Here is a 25,483-nt window from a genome sequence, read left to right on the forward strand (position 1 = left end):
TTTGAGACCCACCCCGTATATTGCAACTAAGGCGAATAAAGTGATGCCAAATGCTGTTAGTCACACAAATAAATAAGGAAACATTATTCTTAACAAAATGCTGTTTTTGCAGCTTTCTCTCGTCACCTTCAAGGTTGATTCGATCCTGTCGGCGACACGCATAACTTTCTCACACCGAGTTTAGACAAACGAGTAGCATATAACTAGCTAGCGGCATTACCCTAACATTTTAGCCTAGACTACCATTAAACTGCAGAGCCTGGGATTACACTCGTTTGAAAAATATTCTTGAGCTAACTTTATTTTTAGTTGTGCAAACCAGGCTGACACACGATTAAATCTTATTGCATGTTACTACTTGAATCACATTTTGGGATAGAAACTTGCTAGGTTAGTTTCCAGCCATGATATGCCAGGTGAAGGCATAGCCTCAAAAAAGGTTACTAAAGTCATATTGTTAAACACTAAAATAATTACTCTCTTTAAAATGTAAAATGTAGCATAACCACGCGTACAATCTTGCCTAGTTTAGACTAATAACATAATACTTACTCTTCATTGAGTGGATGAATGTTCAATGTTGGGTTTGCGCTCCTCCTTCCGCAATCAAATGCCTGCCTATCCTCTTACAAACCGCCAATATTAGCGTTACAGTGTTTAACTGTAATGTATCATTTACAGTCAGAACCAAGTGAAAACATAACCATGCTGTAATTTTAAAATGTGTTACAGCTTTAAATTACTGTAATTATTTTTTACCCATAATGCATTGCAATATACAGTTACGCCTTGTAAAATGATAGGACAGGAAGCTTCTGTAATTTTTTACTGTAGAAATTACAGAAATTTGTTACAGTGTACGCTAGTTCTGGTAGCCGTACAGGTTAAGTCAATACGCTGCGGTCGCTAGTAGCCTATCCTCAAAAGATGGATGACTTGCTGTTGATGATGTTGCTTATAGGTCTATAGGTACTTCTAAATTTAACAGTGAGAATGTAAGGCTCTTGTAATCCCCTGATGTAATACTGAAAGACACAAATACCATGCAGTCAGAGTCCAGAATAAGAGACATACGGCACACGGTGGGTACATTCTTGATTCTTTATTCTCAGATTTTATTGAACAGAAAGAGATGGACAAAGAAAATCACATGATACAGGTTTGACTGTCATATGTTCACTGTATTGGTCTTCATGTATCACTGAGCTACACTGAAACAGGTTTTATTTGTTTGGTTATTCTCATAAAATGTCCCATTTCCCTCTAGTGGTGTCTGTTCTCCAGATTTTAAGACATGTTGTGAAGTTTATTGTCCGTTACATAAAAATCCCAACATAATTGAGGAGAATGGGATTTCATTTGAGGTGTTCACAGCAATTAAATGTTATTCTTTTGAAAAATTCAGTTATAGAAATGGTGAAATGTTGTGCTTGTCAGTTTGGTTAACCCACAGACAATATTTACAATTGGATCTATTTCTTCAAACCCGACACTGTTTGTGGCATTTTTTTTATTAGTGTTGTGAACACTTCAAATTAAACGTTATTCATCTCCACTGAGTGACACTAATTATTAAGAGACTGTAAACGTTTGAAGCTACCACTAAAAGTAAGTGAAAAATGTTTTTTTAACGGTGGAAAACAACTTTAAAACATTATTTTTAGAACAAAGATGGCTCCATCGATGAAATAACAACCTGTTTCAGTGTAATCCTGATTGCTTTATTTTACATCAAAGTGGACAGAAGACGATGCAATTACTCGATTGTATTATTTAATTTCTTTGATGAAAATGTTGCTTTAAGAAGATCTTAGAAACTGCTTGTACTCAATATTCATGTAATCATTAAACCAGCATAATCTGAGAACCAGGGCAGGACATACAAACACCTGCAGTGCTTATTAATGTTATTGCGTAATATAGACTTCCTGTTAGAGTACACTTAGCTGATTATACAGTACTATGAGTCGTGTGCTTATCAGTGTTGATGCCATCAATGAGCGCATTATTATTCCACAGATACTGGGGATTTTTCTGGACAGTTTCAGTATATTTTATCCTCTCTTCCATCTGCTTGAATATCTAACTGGTCTTAGATTACCCACTTTGGTCCAGACTAACAATATGTGCATTAACTCAGCATCGACACCAGTTGGGATGCTAGCCCTGTGAGGAGGCAGTGTTAGCAGTTGAGGTTAAAAAGGTGAAACACCGGCCTAGATGTGAAGCGAACCAACATTGAAGCCCTTTAGTTGACATGGCAGGGGAGCAGCTGGATTTAAAAAAGCACAGAGATGTTGTCACATAACTTTTCAGAACAACTGCTGATCCTGGGAGTGTACAAGAGGATCCAGGCTAAGTGTTTGGATAGAAATACAGTGCTGGCTAACTTAATTTCTTATCACCAAACACACTCCGTTTATGTTCCAAAAATAAAAAGGTGAAATAACTTCAATGATGTCCATTACATTACCCATATAAGTGAGCACAAGCCTTTACAGAATTACTACTCCGAGGATAACACTCAGGGAAAGTTTGAATTTAACTCGTCTGGCTTTTAACGTGCTTTCCTTGCTAGAAGATCAAATATTAATCAGTTCTTGATTTTAATCACATTATCCCTGAACTAATATAGAGATAACTGTACATGTTAATTGTCGTAGTGCACTTTATCTGCTTGTCATTATAATAATTTTGATAAAGAATTGCACTATTTGAATACTGGGGTTGAATCCGAGCCGAGGCAAGAGGGTGCCAGTGTGCACCAGTGATGTACCTGCAGCTAGTTTAACCAGAGGCAGAAGTCAATACTCCCCTGGGGGGGTGGAGGCTTTCTCCAAGGAGTCGTAATGCGCTTCACCAGGCAGGTCTTCCTCAACCTCCACTTCATCCTCATCATCAGAAAGGGGCGGTTTGGCTGGGGCCTCCACGGGCGGCTCTATGGGTGGATCAGCGCTGGGAGGAAGAGAGAGGAAATTCAGTACAGAAGCGTGTTTCTTTGTTTAGAAACTGAATGCAAACCATGCATAATGCAAAGAAAATGTCATGAGTCATGCAATAAAAACAAAGAGCACGATGCTGAAACATGCAATACATTCCCTGCAATATACAAGTACAGTATTACGCCCACAGGTCAGTGTGCAGTCACATCACACAAAGAAAGGAAATCACCCAGAAGCCACTCCACGACACTCAAAGCCAACATGACAAAGAAGCACTTTTTTTAATAATGGAAACATCAGAAGAAGAAACGGTTGCATGAAGACCCTGCAGACCCAGGGTCAGTCACTTACGAGAAGTTTCGGTCACTCAAAAGCGAGCGTAATCAGGCCCGGTACTGAAAGGCAGAGAAAGTCCCCATGTGTCAACATACAGGCTCTTCTCAAATATAAAGTGACATTTTTTCTAATATTAAACAATGAATTAAAAACCACTTAATAAGGTGTTTACAGCATATTTTAATAACTATACAAATTGTTAAACTACTTCTATAAAAGGAGCATTTATGATTTTAACAAATGAGACCATGACTGAGACAACTGGAGCCTCCATTTAAAACGTGTAAGTTGAATGCAAGTAGTGTTTCAAATGGAAGATATTGAAGGGAAAATTATCAAAATGCACAGCAGGATAACAAAAGTGCTTTTTATGTCACGTTCAGTCCCTTCACAAAATGTTTCTGAAGTCTGCACTTTGAGACACTATGGTGGAGAGGCTGCCAGTCAAACCCAATGATGACCCCGCTTGTTAATGGTAATTCTACTAAAGTATTCCAAAAAAACATCCATAGAAACCCAAACAGATCTACACAATCATATTCCAAATGAGGTTCAATTCAGGACACAGTAAACAAAAACCAAACAGGCTGGTAAACAGACGGGTGTATAAAAGACAACACAATGGTCTAAAGAAAAATAGAAAGGCACTGGTAATATAAAATGGATATGCTGTGATGAATGAACACACACACACACACACACACACACACACACACACACACACACACACACACACACACACACACACACACACACACACACAGTTGAGTTGAAATAGATACCTTTGCTAGCAGCAGGAAGAGCAGGCCAGTGGGTAAATGGCATTGGCAGTTCAGGGCGGGAAGGATGCAACATAGCTACTACTGTGCAACACACACACACACACACACACACACACACACACACACACACACACACACACACACACACACACACACACAACATGCAACAGGGCAAGGGGCATGTTATGATGGGAACTGACTCCGCTCCAGAAATGTTGTCATGAGTTGCCTCTGGTTAATGGGTTAAAGCAAGACGATGATCATCAGCTGGTTATCTGCTGTGTGAGAAGCTGAAGCTGATGTGTATAAAGCAACAAATCTTTTTAAATAAATGTAAATACGGTGGCCCGCAGGTGCAAGCGCGCAACAACGGCCGAAAAAATGTTCATTAGGATAAAGAGAAACGTGGCGTAGTTTCAAAAATCGATTCAAATATGACAACGCAGATGTTCCAAAATACATGCAAATGAAGACATTTCTTTGACCAACCCAAAAAAAAAACGCTGCACGAAGCTCGAAACACAACGGAAACAAGGGGACACTACAAAGTGCTGCAGAGGGCCGACGTATCACGATTCCCTCCGATATTGTAAGGTTAGCTAGATTCCTAGGTAGGTTTGTGAATGTTTTCTAAATGTCACAGATTTGTTGTGTGTCAAAATTGGTCTTCATTTGCATGCCTTTTGGCAAATTAGTGTTTTTATATTTGTAACATTTTCAAAACTGCACTGTGTATCTCCTAATGGACGTCTTTTGGGCCGTTGTAGCGTGTTGGCACCTGTTAGCCACCGCATTTAAAGATAAACAGAAGCATTTTACGTTGCCTGTAAGTTGCCACACCTTGTCATTGTTGTGAATAAAACGCCTAATTAAGATGATGAATTAAGACCTCCTGCTAAAGATAATTCCTTTAATGACCTAAAAAAATAAGCGGAAATATAACACATTTGGCCTTTGAGGCAAATTAAAGACTTTCTTTAAAAGCCTATTTTAAACAGAAAAAGAATTCCAGGCCAATTCTTTTTAATTGTCTTTTGGGATGAAAAAGCCATCTGAATAAATCAAATGAACAGAATCAACCAAAAATGTTCAGCTGAATTCCTTTAGAAATGTCTCTTGCAATTGAGGCTAACAATGCTAAAACGGTTTTTTACCCAAAAAAAGCAGCTCATCAGTGGAATATAGCAGTGATTTGGTGAGCTATACTGTGTCTGCAGCGATGGCAGCCATACCTTGGACTTATTTTAGTGGAGAAAGAAGAAACACTGGCAGCTCGCAGTCGTTTGCACTCGACTTTTGTCTCTAAATTTGTTGAAACAGAGATGGAAAAAAAGGGGGTTGGCAAAGCTGAGGGGGAAGACGGGTGTTAGGTCACAGACAAACAGAGAAGACAGAGCAGACATGTGCGGCAAGGAAATCATTTATATTACTAAAAAGTCCATCTAGACTCAAACTTTAAAATATTTTTCTTGATAGAACTGAAACCGAAACACTGGTCTGGTTTAGGAACGACTAAAAGACCATTACATAATTACTAAAGACAGACATTTTTGCAAAGTAGGAGCCATAAGAGAGATGCAGTTCACATTTGTATCTCCTCTCTTTGGTAACGACAGTAGTAGGATGAGAAGATTTTCATAAAAAGTAGTAACTAGTAATATCATTATCATCAATGGCAGTTAATAGACAGACTTTGAACTGGACCGACAGAGACAGGCAGACCAGCATCTTTATTTAGCACAGAGAGAATCAGACACAGAAACAGGATGCTCCTACTGACAGGGGTTTGGAAATCAAGCCTTTATTGCAATCACAACAGAACAAGAAGGCTGAGTGAGGCTCCAACATCAAATCCACTCATCTCCCCTTCAAGACTGCAGAGGCTGAGCAGTAAATGGATGGAATTGGTTCAGCGTAAACACCACTCTGATGCAAGGACACACAATATTATAATAGTAATACTACTAATGCCTCATTTGAAACCAGAAGTGTATCAGCATATTGTACAGTACTTTTGAAATGTGTTGCATCACTAGTAGGTGCTATAATAAGAGCAAATAAACAAAGATGCTAAATGTTTGCAAATGTTCTAGCGCACGAGCAAACAACATTTATATTTTTTTTATGAATGAACCTAGCCTAGTGTGACCACTTTAACACAACTTTATTTAGAATATTATCAAGTAAATCAACCAATAATTTCTCCAAATGTAATATATTTAATCTGAAGTAAACAAACCCAAAGAAATATAAAAGAAAAAAGGTGCAAACATTTGAGAAGCTGGACCAAGAAGCTGGAGGCATCAAATGGTTAGCATTTCTCTTAAAAATTAAAGGGGCCCTATTCTGCTCATTTTCAGGTTCATATTTGTATTTTGTGCCTCTACCGTGACGTGTTTCCATCCTTTAATGTTCAGAAAGCTTTTTATTTAAAAAATGTTCACCCTCTGTCTGAAACCAGAGCCAACTCTGCTCTGATTGGTTAGCTGGCCGGCTCAGTTGTGATGTCCCACCTATGGCGTACAATGTGTTGCACCGCTAGCCAATAGATGCGCGATTATGAAATAGTGATGACATTAAGGAGTCCAATGGGAGTGTTTCAGGGAGTACGTGAAAGAAACTCGTGGATTTTATCCTCTGCAGACCATTTACATGCACTGAAACCTATAACGCACTACAGGAAAGGGAAAACCCAAAACCCAATTTTCAGTTTATTTACTAATAAACTAATGGTTTCCGCAGTAACCAAACTCAGAGCCTTGCAAGTCACATAGGGGCGAGGGACAGTTGACCCCACCCAGCCTTGGAATGACATTCACACACTGCGATAGATAGTGCGAGGACCCCGAGCACCTAGCTGTGTGTGAGCACAGTGTCCTCCAACAAGTTCAAAGGCTGATACTGAAAACGTTACAGTGAGTTGTTCACAGAAAGTCAGAAATATAGATTATTACTTTTATAAGGTGCATTTTTTCATGAACTCGTATATACTTTTATGACTTCTGTATGGCACATTTATGTACAGGTAACATTCCCATCACATCTGTTCCACAAAACATTTACATGAGCGGTTCACATCTCGTGATACATGGCCTCTTATGTCAGAGGAATACAAAACCTCACAGCATGAAAAGGTTAAAATTATTGTTAAATACTGAAAGAGCCAGTAAAATATCGATTGTAATACCTTTTTGTTTTGCACGATAAATCCTCTTTGGGATCATTCGTTTCACTTCCTGATTCACATATCCTTTACATTGTCATTCTGGTGGAGGGAGCACTTACATTTGTGGAAATCAGGTTCCTTTCCGTGAGGAAATATAATCCCCAGCGATATGTAAAAGAAATGTACATGCATGAAAGACAAGCAAAAGATACATTTTCCTCAGAGAAAATGTCCATCCCTTTTGAGTTTGATTATTCGGATGGCACAGTCTGTATCGTTGCACACCAAGGCTTCACCAGTGGCCCCCCCCTGGTGGCCAGTTAGACAGCTCAGAGCGGGGTTGGGTGGAGGAAGAGGGGAGATCAGTGAGGGAGGGGGGGGGATACAGAACAAAGCCTCTTCCTTGCATTGATTGGCTCAGGGAAGAGTTTATTGCTGTAAGTTGGAGGTTAGGAGGCGGGGGACATGGGGTAAGGAGGAGGGGAGCGAGGAGTCTGTCCTATCGCATCATCTGGCTCAGTGTGTCTGTCTGTCTGTCCTCACACTGTCGAAATCAATTTGCCCTCTGTGGAACTGTGGACAAAGAGAGGAACAGGCTTCCAGGTGGGCTGGCTCAGGAAGAACAGACGCAAACACAACCATGGAGAGGCGGAGCAACATCCACCCCCCAACAAGAGAAATAAACCCCACACTCTAACGTAACTGAAACCATACATTAACCACGAATAAGAAATGGTTGAAGCAGGGTGAGCTTATCAGGGATTGGGTGGGTGTGCAGTTAGCAGGTGGAAGCTGAAGCTGCGTGGTACATGGGTGGAGCATTACAAGGAGCAGGGAGGTCAAAGCTTGAGTGTTTTTATATGAATAAACAAAAAGGAAACTTAATCCAATTCACGCTTATGACAGAAACTAACCAATAACATGAACTATAATCTTATTTATTTATAATAATTTGCAATGTTTATTTGTGGGTTGAACAGTCACAGATGTCTTAAATAAATATGCAGTATAAAAACTATATCATTGTATTACTTATTGTATCCTATCAAACGAGGGCAAACAGAAGAGAACGCAAACATAAAAGAACATAAATGAAAACAACACAAAACAAATGTGGTGTGTTCTGCTGGTTGTGTGTCTGCAGGTCAGGTCTTTAAAAACATCCCAATCCCTCAACTCTCCATCTTCTGCTTTTCAACATATATGGCCAACATGGAAGATCCAGAGCTATTACCAATTTTAAAAACACATTCTTGATGATTGTCTGCTTGAACTTACTGAACATGACAATCGATTTTTGTATCAAAACAAAATTAAAACTTCAAGTGGTTCTTACCTTGTAGGGAAGCGGGGCTCATACTCTTCAGCTCCTTGCTGTAAAGACAGACAGATGATTGATTTAAGCAATGTTTTATTATAAACCAACATCACAAAATAACTTTCTAACAGTTTAAAGAAAACTGATGAGTGCAATGACCACACCAGCCAGAAGGTGGCAGCAAAGGAACACGGTAGAAGGAATACAACGGCGTCCCACAGTGACCTTATAAGGCTTTTCCAACAGAGGATAAACTGTATGACTACACTTGGAAACGATAAAAGTATGTCTTTCAATTAAAGAATATAAAATATTTCATGTTGTCCATATGATTGCTCTTATTGATTGTCTAATCTGCCGATAAAGTAACTCCTTCTGTGAGATTTAGTCAGTTATGTCCGTTAAACAATATTTAAAGGATTTCTTTTGTTGGACTTATTCATCAGTCATGTAAAATAAGTCCAAAATCCATATTAAAATATTCTCGATTCAATGATTTTGGAAGTTGCAGGTGCCGACTGAAACTTGTAACTTTCAACTTAATTATTAAAAACCTACAAATGATCAAATCCAAGCATTGCAGACACTTACAGGTGCACATAAACCTAAAGAAAAAAGTGTTTGATAAAAGCAGGTTTGTTTCCATCCCTACAGTCTGTGAGGAGGAAGAGGCAGTTTAAGTTGTTACATGACTGCTGAGCAATTAGGCTTCGCCCACATGTGATGGTCCAGGTGAGGCGTAGGAAGGACGGGTTCGCTGTTGCATAAGTCCACTTCTGTTTTGCCTTTTATTTATTTTTTAAATTAACCCTCCTTCCTTTATCGCCACTGCTACCTTCTCTCTTCCTCCTTTCCCGTTCTCAATTGCCTCAGAAGTTTTTTGAGGTAAACGGCTCCGATCTGAGCTGCGCCACATCTCACACTCAACCTCCCGTAAACAAGGCCATGTGAAGGGAACAAGAACGGATTCCTGTGTCTACGTAAGCTAATGTAGCGGGGTGATTTCTGCTAGCTTTGGCACAGAAATACTCTGAGTACTTGTAAAGGAAGAGACAGCCTGTCAAAGCAAAGCTATTCCTGTATCTCACAGGTCAGCAGCGAGCAGGGAAAAGCTACTTCTAAACTTTCTGAGACAGACAAGAGTTGATCTCTGCCAGGTTTCGCACAACGGCTTAGCTTGTGTGTCATGTGTGGGTGTGCATGTGTGCTTGTTTTGCTGGACCCCCCACCTGTGGGAAGCCTGGCACGGCCACACTGTAGGGGCGTTGTTGTCTGCCATGCAGCGCAGCAGCGCTCTGTGCTGCCATATGGGAGTGGACGCCGTAATCAGGGACGGGGACTGCCATGTCTTCTCTCTCCAGGAGGTTCCCTGTGCTACTGCTCTTCCCATGGAGGCTACAAAACAAAGGAGTGAACAATCACGACAAAGTAAACAAGCTTTCCCCAGAAATAATGCTTCCTTGTCCAATCAGGAACCAGAATTTTATCTTGTGGGTGTTTAGCTGCAGGGGAGACAACAGTGGGTTGTTGCTTTTGACAGTACCTATTGTTATTGGTTGTTTAATTCTCAATTGAAGAAAGTTTTACAATGGACAAGCTCTCAAAAATGACACAAAAATATATGGATATGCCTACTAAACTGATTTTGGGTCATGAGTCAAATTTTTAAAACATACTTGTGTACTCGAAGCTGCCTCATGGAATTGGTGTCCCCGTCAGAGATCACCCGGGTGTAGGAGAAGGGAAACCAGCCACGCCTAAAGGGGTGAGGAGGCACCAGATATTAGCAAGAACATAAAAAATATACAACTTTTTAGAATCACATCGAACTTTTATGTATCAAATATGGTGGAACATTCATTAATCCTTGGAATTTAGCAGAATACCTCCTTAGAGCAGGTATTTATACTTTACTTCAATTAGGGGTAAAAGGTTGGGTTGAACATCAACCTTGTCCTGCATTATATTATTTGTTTAACATTTTTTTCCAAAGTGTATTTCACATTCACATTTTGTCAGTTGGATTGTTTATGTTGTTGTATTCTTTTTTTTACACGGTCCTTCAGGTTTGTTGATTTTGGGCTAAATAAATACATTTTTAAATGATTTATTTATTAAACAGCATTGGCATGATTTTCCACCAGACTTTTTACCAATTTCAACTAAAATCAATGAAGTTATTTGAGTTATTGTGGGCTAAGGTTCACTGTACAATTCTCAGAGAAGACTTGATTGTCACTCACATCCTGGTCTTCTCGTTCTCTCCGTAGTGCCAGCCATCCCGGGCCTCGGGGACCAGCAGGGTTATCACATCGCCCTCGAAGAAGCTGAGCAGGGTGCTGTTGTCCCCAGCTGTGTGGGAGAAGATGGCCTGGACTCGAGTCCTGCCGTTTTTCTCCAGCCCTGCTGCCATGGAGCTGGACCGGGGCAGCGTGCGGGTCTCCGCTGGATAATGGGAGGGAGACGGAATGCTTTGAGTCTACATTTCTTTGATAAACTATTGTAAAACATGATGTGTCGCAACAGCATCTCCATATACTCCAGTTTCTGAGTCTCCAATGACAAACCTCTCCCTGTCTTGAATCTATTTTTACTTATAATATCCCTTTCTCATTTTTAATATCACATCCTTGCTTACTGTTTTTATTAAAACTCCACAGGTTAGGAGACATCCAGCCAGATGTATTCCAACAGCTCTTTGAATGGCTTTTATCTTTTATATGTGATAACTCTCTCTGGAAATATACCTCCTAATATAGAATATTTGATTTGATAAAAAACGTTTTAGTTAAGACTAGTACAAACATGGACTGAAAAGGTGTAGGCTTATTATCCTTACCCTTTTTACACAATTATTTTTGAACAGTTGTCATTTAATTTAAACATGTATTTATAAATGTATGAAAATGATATAAATACCAGTTAACTAATCTTAAAGATATACTTTTGATTTTGTCATTACACATTGTAATTGACCTTTTCTTAAGGATTCCTGAAATGAACTTTTTTTAGTGTTATATTTAACTTTTTTTCCCTATATGACTCTTAGCTTATACTTCAATTTTTTAGAACAACATTTGGATAAATATTTTTGCATGAAATGCTTTGCTTTAAAGATCAACTGTGCAGTTTTGTAGAGAGATAAGAGACTTATGGAAGTATTAAAACATGTATGACACTGGGTATGCCTATTTAAAGTTAACTTTAAAACTGCTTCTTTATCCTTCCAGATCTCTTGTCATAAGTAAACATTATGTGTCCTCACTCAGGGTGGTCTTGTTCTTAGCGGGGGCAACCTTGCGCACAGGCAGGGTGTTGGAGTACACCTCCCCTCCGTGCCGCTGGGTCTGTGGTGAGGCTTTCCCCTGGGCCACCTTGCCCTCCATCCACTGTTGGTAGTCCTCCCCTCCGTGAGCCCCCGCCGTGCCGTTCATCACGGGCATCCCTCCTTCAACGCCTCCCATCAGCCTCTGCAGAGGAATACATTTGCATACAGGCAATTAAAAACCCTTCCTCTCTTTACGTAACAGCCAACAGCTCATTAATAATAATGAAGAAGATGGAGAGTGGATCTGGGTCAGGAAATAATGGTTAATGAAAAGACTACATTTGAGTGTATGCTGCTTTAAAGATTAACGTATGGAATGACTACTGGGAGACTGCAAAGAGTTTCAAAGTGTGTTTAATCTGGGAACATAAAACACCGCTGAATTTGTTCCGGGGTTTTTAATTAAAAGCTTGAGCCGAACTGAGGCGTCTTTCATCAAATCTTGTAGTTTCCCTGCTTTTTTTTCCAGTAACCAAGCCTGCAGGAGGGGCAGGGTGCGAAAAAGCCCGGGGAAGTGAGGAAGTTAAGTCTTTTCTGTGCAACGAGTTAATTAGCATGGTTCGCTAACAAGTAGATTTGCATTCATGAGAGTTTCCTGAAGATGTGCTGACGGCTCTCATGATGCAGCAGCCATATCCGGGGGCAGGGGTCCTCGACACACTCCAGATACTTATTAAGAGTCCTATTAGATAGCACTCATCTGAATTTCGGTGCTTCTAACTTCATGAGAGTCAATTGGAGTTTTAAACAATGAGAGCGAAGTCATGTTAGCAAAGTGCTAACGGAGGGCATTCTGGCTTCACTTGCTCTCACCTTTTCAAGGGCTGTTTGGTGGTTAAGACTCAATTCAAGGGCCCTATTATACTTTTGGAGTTTTCCCTTTCCTGATGTGTTTTATAGGTGCCATTCAGAGGCAGTTTCCCTCACAGACATGTCGGAAATTTCAATCCCATATTTAGAAAAGAGACGGGATAATATATCTATCCTTTTAGTAATTTTTCAAGCAGAAATAGATAAAACAATGACGCTGTTAATATTTATTAATTATTGTAATGTACATTGTCATGTAGCTACAGTATTTTTACGTTTCATGGGCTAAAAAACTAAGAATTAATGAGTATTTGCAGCCCTTTTGTGAAGCACTCTAGAAAAAGATTTATGATTGTATTGCAATATATAGATCTACAAACCAAGTAAACAATTGCATTGGAACAAGAATACCACTGCTGCCGTTTCTATAACGACCTACTATCTTATTAAAGGCCTATAAATACTGCAGATGGCACAGGTATGAATGACAAGTACTAAATAAACATTTAAGGCAGTACACTCTACTGCCTTAAACGTTCATTAAGTCCACACTGAGTAGAGGAACCGACCTGCTGTCCCATGCCTCCACTGGCCCTGAGGGCTGCCAGCTCTGGAGGCACTGGCAGGGGTTTGGCCCCAGCGATGGGCTCGGAGAGGGGCAAGCCTGGATGATGCGCGATGGGAACCATGGCGCCCGCCACACCGCTCATCTGCTGGGCCAGGAACATGGCCCGGTCTGGCAGTTTGTTGGGCTCGGCACACGCCTGCTGCCACGCTGGGATCTTCTGGGTTAAAAGCTCCTTCCCCTGAAAGAAAAAAGAAACGAGAAGGGCAAGGTTTTTGTTTAAAAGAGAGGATTGTTAGGTTACAGTGCTGATATTTTTCCCTATTTGGGTTGACTGGACTGGATTTAAAGTTCCCGATCACAGCTACTAACGCTTTAGCACATTCTGTTATCTTGTTTAATTTGATATAAATAGAAGAGATACAATATACTCTACAAATGTATTTTAAATAAATTAAAGAGCTATCGTTTCAATTTGGCAATTCAATTTCAATTTCAATTTATACTGGTATCATTGCTCATGTTTTATTTACCTGTTTTAATTTCATTTTGTTTTTCTGCATCTCATTTTGTTATTGTGTCAAGTGATTATTATTATCATTGATTGTAATTTCTAACATTTTATTGTTAACATGTTTAAATTACTTTCAGGATCTCAATCGATATAAACTTTTTTTTTACTAAATCTGATTTTCTATTCAAAGAAAATAGTTTGAAAATAGTTTGTAAAACAATGAAAATGAATAACCAAATTAGTCTCTCGTCTGTTGGCCCCCGTAAGAAAAGAGGATAGAAAAGACACGAAACATCTGGAGGTAGAACTGGCTTTGTAAATGTTGGATGGGCTTTCCCTACGGACAGCAACATAGCATCACATTATTTATATTTAAGCAGCAGTATCTGACGGATGACAGGAGCAGAGGAGAGTTTAAAAGGGAGACGAGGAGGAACATACAGTACAGTATAAGCAGAGAGATGAGATGGAGGATATGAAACATATTTATGAATGCACTCATTGGAAAAGCTCTCAGCTGTTTTATAAGCTACATTTCCTCTGTACATTATACAGCAGCGCGGTTACATAAACATACTTCTCGTTAGCATTCATCAACATGGAATAAACGAGGAGCTCTGAATCCATGAATATTTGAAATACAGGGAAGAGAAGCCGCTGCTCGAACACTTCTAACTCCATCAGGATGGAGAGGAGGATAATCATGGTGAGGGGCCAAGGTTTACTTCAGGTATCAGAGTGTGGGCGGGATGATCAAATAAATTAGCACAAATACACAGCAAACACAAACTCAAACCAACACTGTATGCCACCGGGGATTCAGGCTAGAACTGAAATAGCTTTAATGACTTCTCTTCACAGAAAAATCCTTCCAATTCCAGACTGGACTGAAGGAGAATGAATTGGTTGTCCCCGTCTCTTTCTATGCAGCAAAGTCTTTCTCCAGCTACTTGTAAAAAATGATGAGTCACCATGACCTCAGTTAGCCCTTCTGAATAGCGAAGGCAGAGCGTAGGTGGGATGCTGCCTTCACCAGTGTGATAATGAAATTGACTAGCAAACGGTGGCCCTTTTTCCCTCATTCTTGCCTAGCAGGAGAACCTCTCTCTTACATTTTTTACTAACACTAAACTATTAGCAGTCGCATGACAACAGGTTTTTACTTTCTACTATGGGAAAAATGCTCATGGATTATTACCTATTTGCACAATTTTGAATTAATATCTTGTTGTTGCTATAATCTACTTCATATTTAGCATAAAGATGTAACGTCTATGATTGACATGACAACAACGTAGTGTCATACCAGCAACGTCTCTGAAAACATGGGAGATGAATTACCTTAACAATGGTGGAGGGAACCACTTTATTTGCAGTAATCCCATGTATATAATGCATAATAGACAATATTCAGCTTGTATCTCTGTTGAATTGCAGCTGCAATACTTCATAACAATAATCATGACATTACAGAGTATGAAATATTGACTCATTATGTCAAGTTTTATAAAACTTCCTAATTGCTGGTTACTCCTTAATTTCCACCTAAGGATCATTCAGAGTTTAATTCACATTGTTCAAATACATTAGAAACGTTTTTAAATGTATTTTCTTGTTATAATGCATACTTATGTGATTAAAAGTTACTCTAAATGTAGGCTGCATCTCATTATATTTTCCATAATAATTCATTTGCCTTCTCTTTTTTTCATTAACTCTTTAAATGTCCTAAACATTCTTCTTTCCCGCAGATCAAGAATTTTTCTTTTATTCTACAATCCATGTAAAACCCAAAGGCAGCCAGTTAAATATACTTTATAGGAAAGTGTCAATCGTCACATGAAACACTTGATGTTTCATAATTATTTAAGATTTGAGTTTCAGCCTGATTAAATCTAGTTCCTGCTGTTTATGCATCATCATGTCAGCAGTGTGTGTTCTCTCGTCCTCCCTCTGTCTATCAATCACTCATTCAGACACGTTCACTCCCACGCAGTCAGCGAAGTGTTCTGGCAGGAAGTAGGTCATTCTCTCTCCTGCTGCCCCCCCCCCCCCACACTTCACCCTCCTACTCACCCACTCACCCTCCATCTCCGACATGTCCCTATACCATTTTACATTTCCCTGGTGCCAGATGATTTTCTAATAAGATTTCTGGATGATATGAAACTCCTGTGTGAGTGAGGTGCTCTGATGCGTGTGAGAAGCAGAGGCCTAACTCTCTCCAAAATGTAATGGACTAATAAATGCAGAATGAAAACAGTTGATTGCTAACATTAGCACATTATATTGGAAATTGTTTTTTTGTGAGTTTAACTTGTATACGTTTAACTTTTAACGTTACATACGTCTGAATCTGATTCTGATTTTGCTAAAAATCCACCCTGGCACCAAAAGGGTTTCAAATGATCTAACCATTTGTCTTAACAGATATTTCCAGTAGCCTCAACTGTACAAAACCATATTTTTTACAGTTAAAAAACACTGATACTTCCTGCATTGTGTTGCTATAGCCAATTGGCAAGCAATGCTATTTACATCTGGGTGCACGTGTCAAGGGATTCTGCATCAAAGCATAAAAAAAATAAAAAGTGGACTATGACCAAAACAACCAATTATTTGACATCAGTTGGATTAGCATGTTTTACTGTGTCTGTATATAATACTGAGCTTTTAGCATTTACATTACAACAGGTTTTTACTTTCTGCTATTGGAAAAAGGGTCAAGGATTACTTACTTTACAAAATGTAGGGTTTATATTTTGTTGTCACTTTGGCTTTGGTATTGTACAAAACCCCTAATTTTTACAGTAAAAAAACAAAAAAGGACTGTTGCTGTTTGCACTCGTTTGCTATAGTCAATGGCTATTTACTCCCAGGTGAATATAGCAGGGCAACCACATGCAGCTAGCTTTCTATAGTTCGGAATACTATTTACACCCGGCTACGCATTACATTCTGTTTTGAATGTATACGTTTTTATGGATTTCTTTTCTTTTATAATAACTTTATTCCCTTGTAGACCCGAGTCAAATTCAAATACACCTATAGTGAATTGACAAAGGAACATTTAATCTTCTGCGCTGTACATTTGAATGCTTTCTGTTTATACTTTTCTGTGATTGCTAGGCTGGACATAAAGTCAGAAAGAGGCTCAAAAAACCTAAAAGGAGAGTATAAATAGGCCTATTGACGAAATTCAAACTAGGATAAATAGGACTTTTAAATTGCTATATAAAAACTATTTCCTTCTACAAAATATACCATCAACATGCTGTCGTAAACACATACTTCAAGCATCTAAAACACTACTGTATACATACTGTATTTTAATGGGGAAATCACCAAATCTATGACTAAGCAATGTGCATGGCCTGAGGGAGGTGAGCAGAGCTGTAGATGTGATGTCTGCCATGACATCACCAACAGATGAAGAGGAGGAGGAGAGCTGTGTTTCTTCTCACCTTGCCGTGGTAGACGCTGCTGTTCTTGGCGACGGCACACTGACGGTCCACCAGGAAGCAGTACCTCCTCCTCTCCTCAGACAGAGCGTGCTTGTAGCCCTCTGCGATATAGTTGTCCAGCTCGCTCTGCTTATTGCTGATGGCCTCCACGTACTAGAAACAGCAGGGGAGAAAATGGTTTTTAAAAAATGGATGGTATGTCTTTATTAGGACACTGATTATGGGGGTTAAGGTGCAAGGTGTGAGAGTAGCACTGAGCCAAAATGACCTCAATTGAAACTTGAATTTGTTGTGTCCTTTGAAAATGATATTCAAAACAACCAACAGGAACAACTCATCCTATAAATAATGTCCTGATTACTCTGGATAATCTAGAGACCTTTTATAAGCACTAAATAAATTCCATTGTGTGAATTGGATGAATCATCCCTCCAACAATCGAGGCTCTGAAGGACTTTTGCAGATGATGGACAGCATTTTCTATGGTTTTTTTTATGAATGGACCATGCCATTTTAAACTAAATCGGGCATCATACATCACAATCATGACATATAAAAAGACAAATTGCGCTTCCATGTACTGCTTTGAAAGTCAAATTGCTGTTCATATTGAAAATGTCACAGGCAATCAGCCCTGAGAACAGTGAATCAGAACATCGGAAGTCAGGCTTCACATACTGTATAATCATAGAGGCGTCTGTTATGTGATGTCGGTGACTAGTGTTCTGTATTTCCTGTAAAAAAAAAAAGCTGAATTATAGAGCTCTTTTCAATCCGAACTCACTAACCCTTGTGGCTTTTAAACTCATTCACCTTCTACTCCTTCATCATCCCACTGATTCCTCTTGTGTTGAGGTGCGGGACACATCTCTAAACAAGTGGAACCACTCGTCTACATCCAGCATCGCCTTGACAGAAAGTAGAATGTGGTGAACCCAACATTTGACTCCCATAATGTCGATTAATGTGAACCAGCCTCCTCAGAGTGGCAGACAGCGCTGAGCTGATGCATGAGGTGTTAATGACTGCGGCTGACAAAGTAAGCACCCTACGCACGGTCGAAGTCAAGGGGCAAAAAAACAAACTGGCAGTGAGAGATATGATTTTAAATGAGGGACTTAAATTACCTAATGCCAAGCTATAACCGAGAATAACAAGATGTGCTAATTAGGCCATTCATTCAGTTTTCTCTGCAATCATTATTAGATACCTCTGCCTCGACAACATACCAGTCTAACAGTGCCATCTGTAATGTTCTCACCATATAATGTATTAAAAATAACAACACTTCTGAATATAATTTGTTTTTGTCTCTGATTTAAAGACCTGTCATCGACCCCATTCCTGTCTCTTGAATCTTTGGGTCTTTACTTATTTTCAATTTAGATCAGAGATTGTGTTTTTATCTTTAAGTATAATTGACTTCTTGCTCTAAAATCAGTTTTAACAAAATGTTTAGTTGGTCATATGTTAGGAACATTTTGCTTCAATCTGGTCAGATGGTGTTCAAAAGGAATCTGCTATTCAAGAACTGTTCAACAAGAATCACATGGGCGGTGCTGGCGAAGTCCGTAGAGACCTGGCTTGGGAACTGGTTCAAGTCCCCGAAAGACCAAATGCTACCGAGGTGTCCCTGAGCAAAGCACCATTCTCTACACTGCTCACGGGTGCGATACATATGGCAGCCCACTGCTCCTAACACTAAGATGGGTCAAATGCAGAGTGTACATTTCCCCTCTGTGGGACCATTAAGGGTTCCTTCTTTTATTCTATGCCGTGCTGGGGGGATGTTAAAAGTTGATAAGACCGATCCACTTACACTGCAGTAAGTAGGCCAATTCAAATGTGAACATGGTGCTGCACATGCTAAGAGATTTAATTAAAAGATTATCTGCAGATATAGATGAGGGGACATAAATATATCCCCAGATCAAAGGGCTTATAACGATGGCCGCAGCAATATCAAGCATAGAGGCCAACACACAGCTAGAAGAAGTTCTCTGTAGTGTCTGAAGTTCTATGCACTGTTTTAATAATCCTGCAGAGCCAATTTAACTTATTTTATGAAAAAAATAAGCAAGTAATAGACTATAATGACATTTGTGGGATTTCATCCAATTAAACAGAGGGTTCATTGTGGGTTGGTTGGTAAACCAAATGATTAATAACGGTTCGATCTGTTGAGATGGTTTAAAACATGTGAGAAAATAAAGACCAAAAAGTTAGATACATAATTTAGCCAAAACTCAACATGGCATTTCAATGTTTTTGGTTTTGACCCATCCCATTACAGTTTCCCTGGGTTCTATCATCTCTGCCTGTGGAATTTCTGCTGGCTGAAGGCCTGGGACTTGGGGAGAGGGGAACTACGTGCACTTGACAGAAATCGGAAAAGAGAAGGAGGAACCAGATATGTTGTTGACCCTGTAGTTCATGTTCTGAATTCCTCATGATTATACAACCTCTATAGCCTGTCAGCTCTGATCAGGAAAGAAAAATTCCACATAGGACTAAGGCTATGAAGTACAAGCATACAGAGACGTAAAAGGGTGAAATATAAAGGTTTAAACCAAGACAAAATGCTGACGACAAGAAACAAGAAAATGTTCAATATTTAATAATATAAAACATATAGAAGCAGCGAAACTGCTATTGCAATATCCTGAAATACCAGTGGCTTCGTAATCATTAGAATTATTCAGTTTGGGAGTTTTTACATAATCCTGCTTCCTTCTTTCATAGATAACCTGTATTAGTCTTATTTTAAAAGGTTCATTATTGCAGTTGAGTTTTGCTTAATGCATATAAACCTATATCTGCACTTACCGAAAATCCTATAGTTCATAGAACTGGAAATGTTTTAGTGCTTTAAGATGGGTACAGCAAAGTTTTTAACAGAATAGAACAAAGCACCACTTCTTTGATTACATTAAAGTCATTAACCCACTGAACACTCAGTACCTTTTCAATAATTAAAGTAGTTTTAAAACACCAGCTGTATGCGGTATGCCTAATTAGGGTTCCAACAGGCACTTCTAGTCAGCCACTTCTTGCCTGCAGCTCCCTCTGAACACAAAATATAAAATCTGGCCAAAAGCTGCTCCTGGTTTGTGCTGACAGTGAGCACAATCAGCATTTAAGACGTGTGCTGGGGGGGCTTTGGTGTCCAGCGTTATTGACTGATATCACATTAAAGATGGTCTAAAGCCTTGGTGCAGAGTGTGAAACATGTCAAATAGTGTGGTTTAAACTTGGACTGCAGATTGACCAGTAATTATAACAGCAAAATTAAACATCCATTGCATGTTTTCTGTGAATCCAAGCAACCTGAGGGATATCAAACACTGTAATGGAATGCAAATGATTTAATGCTTGCTTGGCAGAGTTAAAAGAATAACTGGACTGCTCTAAGGGATTTAGATTTTATTTGATTTCCCGCAACTCAACCGGACAAACCTCTCTGCGTCTAATGGATATGAAGGAAAATGCCAAAAAGCAGTAAGAAAACACACAAAAAAATGGGCTTCTAATGTCCTGATGCCAGTCATAATTTATATAAAGTTAGCATCTTCTTGAGTCGAATTAGCTGCAGTCAGATGGACAAAAGTTTAAAGTTTTTGTTTGATTTTTATGGATACTGTTTTGCAGGAGGTCAGAGTTCTGGCTGTCCAGGTTCATCTGGGAATAATAGCTGGGCATTGAGCTACTTTTAGACAAAGTTTTGCCCATTTTTTGCTGATGAATGCATTATGGAATGACGAAATACAAATGAACCTGAAGATACAGTTTTGGTTTCTCCTTTTGTAAATGGTTAAGGAAAACGTTCCCACACACATAAACTGCATCCCAAAATAGTCAGTCAGTCAAGAGGGGAAACAAAACCTGATTAGGTTTAGTAAAAGATAATGGTTTGGGTAAAACACAAGTTGAATTCAGTCAACTTTGACATTGTGAGGGGAATTCCTATTGACTTCTCCTGAAATGTATTCTAGTTCCACCATAAGGTTCCCATTTGTGTTATGGAAGGAATCATCCAATTATATTCTTCTCTTTTAACCGTCATCTAAATGGCATGCTAGCATCTGCTTTCATCTCATCCCGCAGGTGGGAATTACTTTCACATGTCACTCACAGGTTTCACACGAGGAGGAAAATTCCCACATTTTCCCACATCTATCATAGCTTGCTGCACATGATGGGATGATAATAGTGTGTTTGATTGGTGCTACTACTCTGCACCTGCATGTTGCAAAACTATGTAAACAGTGGTAAGATCAGTGGTAATGTTGCTTCTCATAGAACTAACATCTGCTGAGGAAGTTTAAGCTATGTGATGTAACCCTGAAACGAGACAAGAGAAAACGTCTCGAAAGCGTAAACGCAACAAAAAGGAGACGGGCAGTAGGAAAGCTGACCTCTGCAACGGCCCTTTTGATATGGGAAAAATAATCTGTGGCCGAGGTAAACAACAGTATTTTTTAAAATGTCTTATTAAAAAACAAAACTAAAATTCTACTGACATGGTGCAGTGGAAATCTTTCTACCAACCATGCCTCAGTCATAAATGTACCAGGAGATTTATCAGACTGTAGGCAGCAGCACGTTGCTTTATGAACCCTGAGGGACACTGTTGTAAACGTGTGAATGTGCTTCGCCTATAGTTTTAATAATAACATCAGTCAGCAGGAGGAGTGAATGGTGATTACTTTAATCTGTGGTCGATATATTTTCCTCGCTGTACCAAAAGGCATCAGTGATCTGAATCACTTAACTGAAAGTTGGAGGGAAGGACGCTTACGGGAGTTTACTATCTTGCACAATTGTGTATGCCATATTGTGTGTTCAAAAGGCAAATGTGTTCTTTTTATATTAGGCTGTGAGTTTCACGGTTCAGGCCACTGGTGTCTCCTGTTCCTGCCAAGACCTGCTTCCTTTGAGAGCTACTATGACGCACAGCAGGAATCAGGCTTCCTAAACACAATCCGTACATACACATGCTACTGAGGAGGTCCACAACACGCTAAAACATTTAACGTTGCAGCAATACTTCACATATTCAAATGGATCCGCACCAAAGATAGAACCCTTAATTATTGACCAGTGGCTGCACTTCTACAATGACTCACGGAAACACAGTGAAAAGATGGAGATATCGCTAAAAGGCAAACAACAAATAAAAAAATAACCTGCTTAATGGAAGTTATGAACACTGACATGCACATTATAAAATGTGTTTATTGTCCGTTGACCTTCAAGAGCCTATATGAGGCACAGCAAGAATCTAGCTTACTAAACAAACTCCTTAAATACAAATACTACTCAGGAGGTCCACAACTCGCTAACACGCTCAAAAGGGCTCCAGGAATATTTAAAATATTACAGGTATAACCTAAATCAAAAAACATTATGCATTACATTAATGCACATCATGCAAATTAAATCTTGTCTTTCTTAAAACGTGTAAATCCCGCTCATGTTGCACATGTCTTCTCCACACTACCTTCAGCACAGCTCTCCACTTGAATACAGTATTATATTATTATAGTATAGGGATCTCTTTTCCCCCAATTCTTTATCAATGCCTGATCTTATAACATAATTCACTGAAATAACAGTGAAAAGAATAAGATATTGCCAACAGGCAACCAGACAAACAGGAATACAAAAAAACAGCTTGATGGAGGTTTTTAACACACCTGTACTAATTTTTCCACTGACCAAAAGGCTTGAGATGAGCCACTTGCATATTTCACCAGCATCACCAGCATCTGGCATGTTTACGATGCCCTACACCTGCTAAAATAAACACACCATTATTATCTGCTCTCTGATAATGAAATAGGTGAGTTGTTTTGGACATTCAGGCGATCTCAGAGATGAATCATCAGGGGCAGAGGCCTGGTCTCTCAGTTGGGCCCGGCTCTTTCACACCTGATAATCCTTTAAGCTGCAAAAGGAACTGCAGGACTTCAGGGGCTGAGTTCTGCTGTTGTTCCTCATAGCTCCACGTATCGATTTTTGTAACGACCGGAGCAGCCGACCCGGACACGCTCCACCAGCCATCCGTCCAAGCAACACTAACAATTACACAATAATTACGTCCCGGCTGCTCCTGCAGAGTGGTGTGTGGCGGCCACCTCCGGCTCTGCAGGGGTAAGCCTTGACCTCTCACACCTGATTCCCTGTCGCTGTTCCCAGTCATACTGCGGTACACAAACCACACATTCTCTTAGTGTATTCATAGTTTTTCTATTTAGTATGTTACTATAAATTGTCAGCTTACATTTTTTTTGGGGGGGGGTCTTGCTTGATGACCTGCCTTAAAATCATCAAGATTTGACTCAGTCCTATTAGTTTATTATGATGATGATGATGATGATGATGATGATGATGATGATGATTATGATTATTAATAATAAAATATGTGTTTATAAAGATTGTGTGATTATACATGATTTATTTTATTTTTATAAAATAAGAGATGCCTACCCAATAACAATTCAGCTGGAATCTGATCAGACTCTTGAATAATACCTTCATTAAAATCTTAAAGACATTTCAGTGATTCATCATCTAAGATGCATAACGAATAGCCGCCTAATTCCTTGTTCAAACCAGGCCACATGCCATACCTGTTCCCCTCAAATAAACTTGAATCCAGGTGTATTAATCTGCTGTTTACTTCTAGACCTTGATTTTTGCTGTGCTCGTCACAGTAAAGTCCCATATTCCCTGTTCCATTGTGAGATTAATTACTCACTTTTGACACCTGATGTGCTGACAAGGAAGAATTATAACAACAGAAGTCCATCAGCAGTGAGCTTATCGCAGAGAGTGGAGTAATTGTCCTGTCGCTCTATACAGAAACCCGCTGACAGCGACAAGACGTGCGTGTGACTTTTCAGTTGGCACACCTTGAACTTGTCAGGTCAAAATCTGACCAAAATACATTATGTTTATTCTCATTTATCTCCATAGAAAAGCACATTATGGGCATCCTATCATTCACAAAAGATGTAGAACATATGTATACTCTAAGTGTACAACATTTAGTATATCCAGTGATGTATTGTAGTCAAGTACATTTCCTCAAGTACTGTACTTAAGTATGATTTTGGGGTACTTGTACTTTACTTGAGTATTTCCATTTGATGCTTCTTTATACTTCTACTCCACTACAATTTGGAAGCTAATATTGTACTTTTTACTCCACTACATTTATTTGACAAAACTAGTTAGTTTTACTTTACAAATTAGGATTATTAGCTAATATAATATATACATTTACAAAAAAATTAACTATGCTATAGAATTAAAGGTAAAGATGTCCAGCGGTAGAATATAAAGTAATTATTGTTTCTACTTTTACTTATATATTTCTAATATCTGAGTACTTCCTCCACCTATATATATCACATACACGTCTGTAACTCCCTATCACTTCCCTTTGTCTCCTTTGCCTCTCTGCCCGTCACTGATCTGAGGAGCAGCTGACGGACAGACAGCTCTGCAGCTCACATCATCGTCCAGTAAAGGTTGGGTAAGAGGGCACGCCCCCCATGTGTCACCAGAACACCTACAGACTATAACTGTGTCCTTACGCCTCCGCTCTAGCAGCTACCTGAGCAGAGAGAAATATGCTTCACTCAACCCTCTTACCTGCCCTAGATACTGTAAACAAACATTATGTAATATTAAAGAAAGTGCAGCAACTAACGAAACATATTTAGCAGTCAAAAGTTGAGGAAGCACTTTGGATACAAAATAAATAAGTAAAACACTCTGGTTTTGATTTCATATAATGCTTTTTTCATGGTTATGTTTGAGTTTTTTGGCACTGGGTCCATTTTTGTAGCTTTATCTAGGATGCGGGTTACAATCTGGGACATGGTTGCTACGATTTTCCGAAAAACGCACCAAAAACCGCAAAAGAAAAAAGTCAAACCACGCGAAGTGCTGAAGGGTCTTGTGAAATACAGACACAACCATACACTATAAGTATGTCACAAATTATGATTCAGGAGATTCTATACATCTCATCTCATTGTGCACTAAGAAAAACATGTACTAACGTCCCCGTTTCTTGTGAATCCTCAATCCATTTTATGTTAATAGGTTTTTTAGTAGGATAATTATCTGTATTTTTACCTTGGTAAAGGCCAGACTAACACATCAGCGCTCCTTTACACTGCGGTACAAATCTTCCTGTATTTTCTAAGCTTCCAAAACCATGGCAACATTGCAGTTCTCTGGGAGTG

General features: G+C 39.3%; 1 protein-coding gene across 6 annotated transcripts in view; it reads right to left on the bottom strand.

Annotated features, from left to right (window-relative positions):
- Nucleotides 1–1,087: 1,087 nt before the first annotated feature.
- Nucleotides 1,088–25,483, bottom strand: part of baiap2b (BAR/IMD domain containing adaptor protein 2b) — a 73,400-nt gene continuing 49,004 nt past the window's right edge. For 3 of the 6 annotated variants that reach the window (XM_063893969.1, XM_063893967.1, XM_063893966.1), the window contains 8 exons: nt 17,226–17,378; nt 13,252–13,488; nt 11,810–12,014; nt 10,788–10,989; nt 10,221–10,301; nt 9,774–9,939; nt 8,563–8,600; nt 1,088–2,955 (listed from right to left, as the gene is read on the bottom strand). In XM_063893969.1, the coding sequence (XP_063750039.1) occupies nt 2,805–2,955; nt 8,563–8,600; nt 9,774–9,939; nt 10,221–10,301; nt 10,788–10,989; nt 11,810–12,014; nt 13,252–13,488; nt 17,226–17,378 (1,233 nt within the window). In that variant the 3' untranslated portion in view covers nt 1,088–2,804. Of the gene's footprint in view, nt 2,956–3,293; nt 3,338–5,300; nt 5,363–5,822; nt 7,800–8,562; nt 8,601–9,773; nt 9,940–10,220; nt 10,302–10,787; nt 10,990–11,809; nt 12,015–13,251; nt 13,489–17,225; nt 17,379–25,483 lie in introns of those variants that run through there. The other 3 variants (XM_063893971.1, XR_010166656.1, XM_063893970.1) reach the window with 3 other exon arrangements.

The sequence above is a fragment of the Eleginops maclovinus genome, chromosome 10 (genome assembly GCF_036324505.1).
Source record: "Eleginops maclovinus isolate JMC-PN-2008 ecotype Puerto Natales chromosome 10, JC_Emac_rtc_rv5, whole genome shotgun sequence".
Classification (NCBI taxonomy): domain Eukaryota; kingdom Metazoa; phylum Chordata; class Actinopteri; order Perciformes; family Eleginopidae; genus Eleginops; species Eleginops maclovinus.